At 44.8% G+C, this 12,409-nt stretch overlaps 1 protein-coding gene across 1 annotated transcript in view; it reads right to left on the bottom strand.

The window, feature by feature from the left end:
* STK32A (serine/threonine kinase 32A) overlaps nucleotides 1-10,319 on the bottom strand; it is a 195,118-nt gene extending 184,799 nt beyond the window's left edge. Inside the window, exons 1-2 of the mRNA XM_075543150.1 lie at nucleotides 9,960-10,319; nucleotides 1,302-1,414 (exon numbers count right to left, since the gene is read on the bottom strand). Coding sequence (XP_075399265.1) covers nucleotides 1,302-1,353 — 52 coding nt within the window. The 5' untranslated portion in view covers nucleotides 1,354-1,414; nucleotides 9,960-10,319. The remainder of the gene's footprint in view (nucleotides 1-1,301; nucleotides 1,415-9,959) is intronic.
* Nucleotides 10,320-12,409: the final 2,090 nt, after the last annotated feature.

Below are 12,409 nucleotides of genomic sequence, written 5' to 3'. Positions count from 1 at the left end.
CTTTTATAATAATGCAAAACCTCTCCATTTAAAAAGGAGCATAAGTGCACACGATGACCAACAAAATCACAGAGCCTGTGCTGCGTGAAGGAATAATAAGAAACACCCAGGTTATGTTCTTCTGTGGAATGATGCTACTTCCGCTTTCCCACGGAGAGTCACCAGCCTGTGTCAAGAGGATGAGGACCAACTCTAGCTAAGAAAAAAAAAAGCAAAGCAAAGAAGCAAGCCAGCCTGAGCCAGTCCCTCGTCCCTCGTTGCCACCTTTATCAGCCGGATTGCTTTTGCCCAGATTGTTAGGTGAGAAAGAAACACCTTCCCATCTTGCTTCAAGGCACTGCTATTTGTAGTTTCTCATCCAGCAACCAAGTCGCATTCTAAATTTGTTGATTTGGAAACAAATTCGTATTTTCAAAAGTGATTGGAGCAGCTCACTTTGAATTGGGAGAAAGCTTCTAGGTCCTTTTCTCCTGTCCTGGTGTTAATGAGGAAATTGAAGGTGGATTAAAAACTTAATTTTCTCCCTCCACACAGGCAGTCAGCAGTGGGTCTCTTGCTTAGCCCACCGGATTTTCATCTCAGCATCCTTTCCTCTTTGGTCCAGTTAGCAGAACAACCGAGATGGGATTCTGCGAGCTCCCTCTGGGAGGCCAGTGCACCTTACTCGATAGCATCCCAGTGCTACTTCCAGACAGCCTTCAGTGGCCAGCACTTTGTCCATAGACAAGATTTGTCGCACACCCCACTAAAAGAAGGAAACATGGCGTGGGAGGCACCTACCCAACTACAGCTTGTGGAATGAAGAAAACATCCAGGACTGATGTTCTTGCTGAACCTTGCCCTGGTGTCCCCTTTCTCCTGATTCCTGAACCCAGGAATGACATAGTGGAATGTGTTGGGACCCATAGAGTGCGGCAGTTGGAAACTCAGAAGCACCCTACTCTTTTCCTTTGAATATTAACATTTTATTGCAATGTGATGGTTACAATAAATTTAGTGTGACCATTAGCACTAGGGCAGCCTCACTTGTCCAGGTAACAGCAGAGAGAACAAATTGTTTGCTTTTGAAAATGTCTGGCCACCACGTGCACAAGTGCTCCCTTTTAAAACAGGACATTGGTATCAGTCATGTGTATGAAAACTACCCGAGGTTCTCCAGAAAATGGAAGGTTAAACTCATGTTCTTCGGACTTCTCTTGAAGCTCTGCCTTGTCCCTTGAAGACCCTAGATACTGTGCTTGGAATCAACCAATGGAACAAGAAGCAGCTTATATTTGAATTTGCAAAATTCTGTTTCTTACCGTCCTCATTTTCATCGAACACTGGCGATTTGCTGGAAGTGCTGGCTCCCATGGTCAAGGCTCCCCAGACTAGGACGTCCCGTTACATTATTCTGGCAGGAGCACTCATTGCCCTGCAAAAGAGATCCCAGTGCATAAGTTAGGTATCTAGGAGAAAAAAAACAAAAAACCTTTTGCATATATCACGGTGTACCCTAAATATCTTCAATACAGACAGTAACCAAAATAGTATAAACTAATATTCGCTACTGTCATGGAAAATTTTGTGCTTAAAAAAGTTTAATTTCAGAGATAAAAGAACCTCATATAGTGAAAAAATCCACTACATGGCTTTATCAACTGAAGACATGGGCTTATAAAGTATGGGGAAAGCAAAATATTTTTCTGGTATGAAGAAAAGTTGAAAATATGGTTAACAGTACTTTAATAACTATAAAATTAAAGTAATATTGTACATCTGTGTAGTATGAGAAAACATAATTTTCAACTTTTTTTCTGGTGTGTAACCAACCAGTTTAATCATAAAAAATGTATTTCCTATCTCTTTCCCCCTTTTCAAGAAGGATTAAGGTCTGAGTTTGGACATCAGCAATTTATAGAATTCTTCTAGATGTGGTTCGCTTTAGTGTTTCTCTTTTGAGGACTAATTATACTTATTTAAAAGGTAGCTAAATATCATTTAATACACAATATGCAAAGCATTTTCATAGCCTTATTGGCCACAATGAAGTTTCATTTAAATGATATATATAAGAGCTAAAAAGTTTTTTTTGAAAAAAGGTTGGTGTGTATGTTATCTATTTTTATTTATGAAACACAACAGTAAAGAATTTCAATTTCCTAAAATTGGTAAAGGAGGCAGTATGTCTAAAATTGATATTAGTGACCTATTTGTGAGGTCAGTGACTTGGCCTCTCAATTCTAAAATGAGGGAAATAGTAGCTCGGATGGGGAGATTTCCCCTCATGTACATTGGACATGTTATCAGAAGGGATCGGTCCTTGGAAAAGGACATCAGACTTGGTAAAGTGGGAAATTAGCAAAAAAAGAGACAGGCCTTCAAGGAGCTGGATTGACACAGTGGCACAAGAACAGGATCAAAGCGAACCACCGAGAGGATGGTTCAAGACCAAGAAGTGGCTCCCTTCCATCGTGCATGGGTGGTTATGAGCAAGACTGAACTTGATGGTTATGAAACCACAACATAGAATTTTACAGACTAAAGACCTATCCCCTGGAAGCACATTTTCTCAACATCTCACCAACAGAATTGACACACTGGCCACAAATGACTAAAAGTCAAACAAGTTATGAGATGATATCAAGGGCATCATACAAGAAAATCAAAGGTTATCCATAGAAGGAAGAAAGAAAAGACTAAAATGGATGTCCGAAAAGATGGAAAATTGCTCTTGAGCATAGAATGGCCAACAAGAATGAAATAAATGGCGTAAAAGAGAAGCTTCAGAAGGCGGCTGGCGAAGGTGATTACACGGGTACTGCATGGTGTTAGAAATCAAAAGGGAAGAATACCCTCAGAATTTATTAAGCTGAATGAACTAACGAAAAAAATAAAGCCCTCAAGTTGAAATACGGAGGATTCAATGGGTATAAAATCGAACCATGCAAGAAGTATCAAAAGAAGATAAGAAGGAACACCAAGAAGGAAAAACATGTTCAGAGACGATTATGGAAGTAATGATACAATTATGTTTGCTATGGTTGAACTACAGAGTGATATGACATGTATTAAAGCCCACGCTACAGCAAATTCATAATAAAAAATGCATAGATCCAGGATGGAGTTCTGGGCGCACAACTTAAGAACATCACGGCTCTGCTCAAGGCTCACCTTCATGAAATGATCACTGACGATAAGGGTGCTGCAGCAAAGCGTGGTGAAGAACGTAGATGGTGCCTGACTATCAATCAGAATATTTACTGGGGCCTTGAGGGCTTGTATTCAAACAGGCAGCCTTCTAAGTTAGGAATCAACTGATGCCACAAAGAAGAAGCACGCCAGCTAGTGTGATCCAATGATGACAATCAAAAAAGTCACATATGGTGAAGCAAAAAGTGTCATAGCTAAAATCATAAATCCCCAAATGTAGAACGCTATGGAGGACAGTGGGAGGCTCACACCCATCTGCAGCATGTGTACTTCGAGGGAGCCGCTGGCAGATCTGTCACAGTCAAAGGCAAGAGTCCCAAACAGCCCTCCTAGCAGGCACAGACCTTTGGAACCTTGAGTAGAGACTGGATAGAACTTGATATTTGGCCAGGTGACCTCCCATAGACATGTCCTGAATTTGGGGGCAAGTATCTCTTAGAACAGTGGTTCTCAACCTTCTAATGCCGTGACCCTTTAATACAGTTGCTCATGTTGTGGTGACCCCCCCCACAACCATAAAATTATTTTAGTCACTACTTCATAACTGTCACTTTGCTACTGTTGTGAATTGGGTGACCCCTGTGAAATGGTAGTTTGAACCCCCAAAGGGGGCGACCCACAGAAGTTCCATGACAAAACTTCTTCCCTGGCGTCTTGAATGCTGATGGGGCTGTTCTCCAGCTCACAGATTATTATTTGTATGTTTGCCTTTATGCTAATGTCATCTTATCCTTACCACCTTAGTGTGATTTGTTTTTCATTGTTTCCTGTGTGGTTTCCCAGCTGTGAAGCGCAGGAGAAGTGGGTGTACAATGATAATAATTGATACAAGGTGTTATAGGGAATATAAGGGAGGGGGAGAGGCAAGAGGGAGGGGAAGGGAAGTTGGGGAGTAAATGATGAAGGTGGGAGCGGGGAGGGGGCACTGGAGCTGATTGTGATGGAACAGCTCACTTTGGAGGGGTGGGGTAGGGAAGGCCTTAGGATGGATGTGGTGATTGTACAGTTTCCCTGATATGCTTGAACTATTGGACTATTCAGTTCTATGATATGTAAATTATGGGCCAATAAAACTGTTGGGGGAGTGGGGGAAGGAGAAGGTGGAGGAATACACAGTCACTATACCAAAAAGAATTGGACATTGTGCAACCATCTCAGGAAGTAGTATATGACCAAGGGCTGAGAGTCTTGAAGGAAGAAGTCCAAGATGTACTGAACACGTTAGAAAGAAAACTATATAAGTCGCTGGCCCACCAACTGAAATGTTTTCTGATTTATCACTGAAAGCACTCTATACCAAGAAAATTGGAAAATAGCTACCAGCCTAATTGACTGGAAGAGATGCCTATTCCATTTGTGCCTCTTCCAAAGAAAGATCATCCAAAATAATGCAGTAAATATCAAACAATATGATTAATATCACACACAAATAAAATTTACCCAAAGAACATTGGGAAAAAAAGAATTTACATCAGTACAGTATATCCACAGGGAACTGCCTTAAATTCAAGAAATATTCAGAAGGACTGGAAGGAGATGTACTATTGCTGATTTCAGGAGGATCTTGGATGAAACCAGAGTGTCCCAGAAAGATGCTTCCCTGTGAACTATGCAAAGGTATCTCACTGTGTAGGTCATTAAAAAAAAGAAGAACAGCACTGTGAAGAACGGGAATCCCAGAAAACTTATTGTAGTATGAGGGCAGATGGCATAAGATATGAAAATAACAATCATTTATAATTTATCAGTAGTTCATAGGGTGGGAGCGTCGGGGAGGGAGGGGAGAATTAGGAGCCAATGCCAAGGGCTCGAACAGAAAGAAAATGATGATTACAACATATGCACAAATGTGTTTGATGCAATTGATGTCTGGGTTGTTATAAGAGCTGTTAGAGCCCCCAATAAAATGATTTATTAATAATTTAGAAAACCTTACTGTGTTCATGAAGAAGCTATATGCACACCAAGACACAGCTATTGGAACAGCCCAAGGGGACACTGTATGACTTAAATCATGAGAGCTAAGTGTCAGGGCCGTGTCCTTTTACCACACTAAGCAAAGCGGTATGCCAAGCAAATAGTTAGAGTGCCTACATTAACGAGGAAGAATGCAGCAGCAAACTCGGAAGAATCCTGAAAAATTATTAAAAGCCTGAAATATGCAAACGACACAACCTTGCTTGCTGAAACTGAAGAGGACTTGAAGCGCTTGCTGATGACGACCCAAGGCTATGGCTTCTGATTATACCGCAACATTTTTTTAATTATCACAATTGGACCAATAATCAACATCATTATAAATGGAGAAAAGATGGAAGTTGCCAAGATTTCATTTTATTTATAATAGATAATGCCCATAGAAGCAGAAGTCAAGAAATCAAATGAGAAGTATTGCTTTGGAAGATCTGCTGAAAGAGATCCCTTCAAAGTGCTAAGCAGCCAAGATGTCACTCTGAGAACTCAAGTGCACCTACTCAAACCATGGCGGGTTCAATCGCTGTGCAGACATGTGAAAGCTGTACAGACATGTGAAAGACCACAGAGGAGTCGATCCCTTTGAACTATGGTGCTGGCTCACAGAAATTAACATATTTATTGCCAGAAGAGCAAGCATGTCTGTCCTGAACGTATACTTGGTCTGATGTACTTTGAACGGTGACCAGAAGGAAACAGTCACTGAAGGACATCGTGGCTGGTAGCGTGTCCGTGAAAAAGACTACAGCCCTTGGTGAGCTGAACTGACACGGTACTGCAACCATGAACTCAAACACAGCAATGGCTGTGAAGAGCGCACCGGAATCTTTGCTGTACGCAAAATTGCTCCAAATCGGACTGAACTCAGTGGCACCCAACAGCATGCTAGGGTTCCCCACTCAGGTGCCACCTACAGTAGCGGGTAGTGCAAGTGAGTGAAGGCAATCACATCTGAGACAGCAGAGCTAAGTAAAGGCATTGGAGACCTGCTCAATCCAGCCCTTGCTATAAGAAATAATTGCTCTCAGATTTGTGATTGGTGCCAAGTGGAGACACAAGCCTTGGCCCAATCTTCAAATCTACCTCAAAAACAGGTTATGATCCAGATATTACTATATCAATAATATATGTCTTTTAAACCCCTTTGTCCATAGCAAATCTCATGCTTTTAGGGACAAATAGAACTGGAGACCGAGATAATGCGGACTGGGCATGCAAGGTGATTTGCACAACAAACAATAAGTGTTTACTGCTGCTGCTTTTTGTTCTAAAGATTTCTCATCAACTTGTTTTCTATGCTTTGGCTTCTTCAAGTTCTTGTCAAGGTCATTTCAACTCTTGGTGGTCCTCCATCTATCAGAGTAGAACTGTGCTCCAAAGGGTTCTCAAGGTTTTGGAAGCAGATTAACAGGTGTCTTCTGAGATGCCTCAGGGTGGATTCAAACTGCCATCTCTCAGCTAAGCAGTTCAACACAAACAGTTTTAAACAATCACACTCCCTCGCTGCTGCTATTTTAATAATAGCTGCATTTCTTGTCACAAATTATTTTCCAGCTTAGCACGTGTTGCTCGATTTCCTCTTAGACTTGTTACATGTAAAGGCAACAGAGCAGAGGTAGAGTTGGAGAAAAAGAAAGTGTCCTTACCTTGGGCTAAGAATAAATAACTGAAAAGTGAACCAGAGAAGCCCCTAAGCAAGTCGAGAAGAAAAGTGCATTTCCCCATTAGGAAAATGTAAGCAAAGCCTTCCCTTGGAAAGCAGACTCATTAAGGCAATGCTACTTTTCATACTAAAAGCAAACTGTTGGCAAAGTGCCTTATGGATTTTAAAAGGAATCATTAAATAGAAAGCAAATAGAGAGTGAGCAATTAGGAAGTACCCAATTAAGAGGTAGGAGTGGGGTGGGGGGCTGTGGGCATGGAGCAGGTGGTTACAGGTAGTCAGAGGGAAGTTCTGACCGGCATGCAGGAAAACAGAACTCTTTAGATGAAAGGGAGTTTGAAAGAAACTACTGCCCCACAACCTTTGTAATTTCTCTTGGCCCAGAAAGAAGTAGAGTGGCAAGGTAGTTCAATTTAGTTAAGTGAGTGACAACCCTCCAGAAGGTTGGCAATTGGAACCCACCCAGGAGCGCCGTTAGAAGAAAGCTGGGCGATCTGCTTCCAGAGGGTCACAGCTTGGAGAATTCCTATGAGGAAGGCTGACCCCAAGACCTCAGGGTCACCAGGAGTAGGAAATGACTTGACAGCAACTGTGGAGTTGTTTGTGGTTTTAGAAAAAGGAAATAGAATTCTCTTTGCATTTGATTATTGCATTTAGAATTCAGAACCAGTAAGGGCTAATCGAGGATGGCATCTGAAAGAAAGGACGGGTTGCCAAGAGAACATAGATTTTAAGGAATTGTCATTATTTCTGCATTAAACCTGAGGTACAGCTAGCTTTCACACTACACCCCAATTCTGCTTGTGATTTTCTTCACCTCTCGGGTTTTTCTCAAACACCCTGTCTTCCTGGGACAATGGCTGTACCAACCATTGACCTTGCCAGTTGTCAGACCTGAAAGAAAGAAATGTCATCACCATTCCCATTCCAGACCATTTTGCTCCTCAAAGATAGAGATTTTTAGCAGTGGAAACTAGCAAGCTCTTTTTGTTGGTTGGTGGGTTAGTTTGGAGGCACAGCGAGGCTGTTGTGGCTCTTATTTTCCACTCTGTCTCCCTTTCAGGGACAGCCCCTCAGGCCTCGCTCCCAAGACACATCTGGGTGGGTTCAAACTGCCACCTTTCAATTACTTGTTGAGGGTGGACACCTTGACTGGTGCTTTATTATCGCCTCCCTCCATCTACTACACAACAATCCCCGTTAGAACTGTCTTTCTCTTTTCCTTCCTAGTAGGTAACCACATCAGAGGCCATGCCTCGTATCCAGAAAGAACACAACCGTCCTTGCGCAGGAAAGCAGCCTGTTCGTCTGCTCAATGGGAGTCAGGAGAACGACAGGGAAGGCCTGGGCCGTGCAGACAGTTTATGTGCTCAGCAACAAATTGAAAGTGTAGGAGTCGGAGTCTGTAAAGTGAGACTTTATGATTAAAGTCCACCTGTTTACTTTGGGAAACTGAGCTATTGAGAGCCCCACGGAAGCGCAGTTCTACAAGGGCATCCATTGGGTCACCATGTGCCAAAGTCCACTCAGTGACAGCTGATAGACAATTTCATACCGCATTCTACTCAATGGCTTTCTCCCACCAAACTGTATCTTGGCCAACCACCTTGTCTGCAGTTGGTAGCCTGCAGTTTCTTAAGCTTAATTTTGCCAGAAAAAGAGGAGAGACATGATATGAGAATTACAACCACAGGACACAAGAGAGAAAAATCCATCTTTCAGGCAACAGGGAGTTTTTAGATGCTACTGTAACTTGGTCGGTAATCAGATTATCAATAGTAAATCAGTTCCTGAATACTGATTGATCTGATCTCTGGCGAATACTTCCAGCGGCTGGTTACAGGTGAAGTTTTTCCCAGTAGCCCAGGCTCCCCGGCTTTAGAGGTGTCATGTCAAGCACTGAAGAGCATTATGGGTGATGCAATTCAGTTGTGACCTCTGATCCTTTGTCCTCACCGGGATAGGATCCTGCTTGCATTTGAAAAACAACTTCTTAACTTGGAAACGTGAGAAAATGCAGCAAATGTCAGGACAAATACATTATTAACTGTCTCTGTTACCAATTGCTTGTTTGTTTTACTTTTGCATATTATTTATAGGTAAACATTATTTCCAGTTAACCCTCATACTAAAGTATTCATTCATACCTCCCCAAGAGAGCCACAAACATGAATCTTGTATATGATTTACAGTCTGTTTATTATTGTTGTACACATAAGTATTTTAGTAGAGGTACATTTTTTCATCTCTTTGTGGCGTAGTGGGTTACACACTGGGTGGCCAACCTCAAGGTCTGCAGTTTGAATCCACCAACTACTCATTGGGACAAAGAAGAGACTTTCAACTCCCATAAGGAGCTTCTGTCTGGGAAACCCACCTGGGTAGTGCCTCTCCGTCCTGCAGGGTCCCTATGAGTCAGAATCGACTTGATGGCAGTGAGGGAGACTGCCACGGATCCGTATACTTTTGAGATCTATTCCTGCTGGCTCTGATCCCCACCACTCTCATCCCTGCTTGTTACTTACTATAAACAATCTATGATGTGAAGAGCCCACATTTTATTTATTTGTGTAAAAATGCTGAAAGTATTCAGCTTTGAGGAGGGAAAATCCTACTGGAGATGAAAACCAAAACCCGAGAACTTGCAGTGACCCCGTGCATCTCTAGACTCCACTGCAGAAGCAAGCCCCACTTTTCCCTCTCCGAGCAGCTGGTGGTCTCGAACTGTTGAAGCCAACCAAAAGACAGCTTTTGCTTCTTTAAAAGCCAAATGGGAGAAACAATCGGAAACATTTCCACACACTTATCTAGACCAGTAAATATCTGTTAGCTGGGTCTGGGTCTGCGTTTCCTGACGCTGGGGAAGGAGCGCGGTCCCTCCCCACATCTGACTGTGGTGAGTTATCCTGATCCACTTACCGCCTTTGTCTCTGGTTCCTTTTCCCTTCTAACTTCTTCCTTCGCCACCAATACCCTGATCACACACGTCTTTTGTTCCAAGAGAGAGAGACCATCACTCTCAGAAACCGTGGTTCTTCACGTCCCCTAACAGCTTAGGCTGATGTTTCCCCCGGGAGCGGGGACTAACCGGAGTCCCAGCAATAAGGACAGAGCAGTGAAAGGTACCTACCTGCCCTGCGCCAGGAAGACCGGAGCGCGGGGTGCCGCGCGCGCGCCACACTAGCGGGCGGCCACCTGTGGCTGCGGCTGCGGCTGCGGGGCGGACCACGGGCTCCAGGGCTGCGGACCGCGCCCAGAGGAGTCGGGCACCGGCTCCCACGGAGGAGGCGGCGGGGAGAGCGGCGTCGCAGCTGGCGGCGTCCCCGGCGCTCCCTGCAGCGCCCGGCAGTCGGGCGGCCCAGAGGCAGGCCCCTGGGGTCCCTGCGTCGCCAGCCGGGGCGGACGCGGCCGGCGGGCGCAGGGGGGGGGCGGAGACGGCGGCCCCGGGCTCTTAGCCAGCCGCCGGGTGCGCTGTCCGGGCAGAGCTGGTCTCTGGCTGCACACAGACTGAAACTTCCTGGGCCCAGTGCCCGCGCCCCCGAAGTCCCTACTCCCCGCCCAGCTCTGCACCCGCCCAGAGACCTGGGGGCGGCGACAGAGAAGGGGGTGTCAGGTGCAAGCCTGCAGATGTTCCATGGGAAAAGGCAACTCTTTCCTTCCAGACGTGGGCGATTCGGAGAGAGGGGGGCTTTATTCACAAATATTTCCATCGCGCCAGATTCCCCTGTATGGGTTCTGGACTTGGAGATTTCATCTCTCCACTCCAGGAGGAACTGAGGCACAGGGAACCTGAATGACTTGTCCAGAGCAGCACAGCAAGGGATGGGCGGACCCAGGTCTCCTGACACACCCTTTACAGGCATCCTTGCTGGGCTGGGACAGGGGAGGGACAGACAGTCCCCCAAAGGGGGTACGTGGGGTCTCAGAGTTTCTGTGCTTCGCCCTTGGCAGCTCCCCACTGTATCTTTTTGGGGTTTGGTTTAAAGGTCTGGTTGTGAATTCGGTGAAGGCTTACAGAGCAGAGCATCGGTTTTACATTCAACAATTCATGCACGTTTTATTTCATCCCAACCATTCCACTCCGCTCATGTCCCATTCCTTATATCCCACTTTCTCTCGCAGTGTTGCCGGTTGCATTCTTTCTCGTTTCTTAACCCTCTGGCCTCTGTCCGTAGATAAAGGCCGCAGACAAAGTTCATCATAATCATACATGGTTGATTCTTCTAACAGGGGTGATGGATTCAGTTTCAGACCTGGAAGATGACTACAGGCCGCAATTTTTTGGTGGGGGGGATATGGTGGTGGTGGTGGTGCTGGTGGTGTGTGTGTCTCACTTTTCCTTGCTGTGCTTTGACTTTTTAAGGCAAGGCCCAAGACACTTCACTTGTTCTTGTTTCCCTTTTATGCTAGAGCCACAAGCACCCATAAGCCAATGGAGGCCTGACAAGGGGTTGTTGAGTGAGGTGGCAAGGGGGGGATGGGGATACCTGAGGCAGAGGGAAGAGCTGGTGAGGTTAGGTGGAGCCTGGGGGTGGGGCGGCCCCAACTGCTATTCAGCTCATCATGCCCCTGGCATCTAGAAATGCCAGATCAGCATTGCCAAATATTCAGTGTGTTTGTTTTTTTAAAGGAACTGGAGATGAGACCAGGCATGCGAAATCTTCTATTATTTCTAAGCAGTAGTAAGTTAAAGCAGTTTTGTAAAAACAATTACCTAGGGCCTATAAGATATGTCTGTGGCTCCCGTTTCACAGAAGGGAAGAGCGCCTGTGGTTTGGTCATCATTTCATCCCCAGCTTCTAGAACAGTGTCCAGTGTGTCTCGTTCACGGAAAGCATCCGTGATTTTAAGTTAAAACCCAAACAGCAATAGCAAAGTCACTGCCGTCAGGTTGATTCCGGTGCACAATGACCCTGCAGGACAGGGCAGACTGCTCCTGCGGGGTTTCAGAAACGGCAGCTCTGTGCAGGAGTAGAAAGCCACACCTGGTGGTTTCAAACTGCCGACCTTGTGCTGAGCAGCCCAACCCGAACAAAGCCCCACAATTTACCCATGGCATGGAATTTTCAGAGTAGTGTTATACTGCACTTCTTCCCTGCTGTCTTCCCTCAACTCAGCCCAGGGGATTTTCGACTTGGAATATCTGTAACTTCAAAGGGTCCATGTGTTCATTTTACATTGGGGTTCTGGAGGGAGGGCTTTGGGCCGGACGATGAATGGGAATTCTGTCCAGAGAGGAGTAATCCAGAAGCTAGAAAAAGAAAATAGTAGCTCTTGACTAAAAAATCCACAATTTTTGTGTAATCTCTGGAGGTTTATAAAACCCATTGATTCTCTCTTTAGCATTTTCGGTACACTACACATTGTTGGACCCATGTTGTTATCTGATTTTTTTCCCCCAGAGAAGATAACAACATTGACTTATTACTGAGGACATTGAAACTGCAAATAAAGTGGGCTGAGACAGGAAACGAAGTCTCTAGAAGTCTCTTTAATATAGTGGACTGATTGGCGTAAAGTGCCAGGAGTCAGGAAAGCCCATCACCCAAATGCCAACTTTTCCACTTATTACCTCTGAGC

The sequence above is a fragment of the Tenrec ecaudatus genome, chromosome 2, assembly GCF_050624435.1.
Source record: "Tenrec ecaudatus isolate mTenEca1 chromosome 2, mTenEca1.hap1, whole genome shotgun sequence".
Classification (NCBI taxonomy): domain Eukaryota; kingdom Metazoa; phylum Chordata; class Mammalia; order Afrosoricida; family Tenrecidae; genus Tenrec; species Tenrec ecaudatus.
This window is presented reverse-complemented; position numbering and strand designations above follow the sequence as displayed.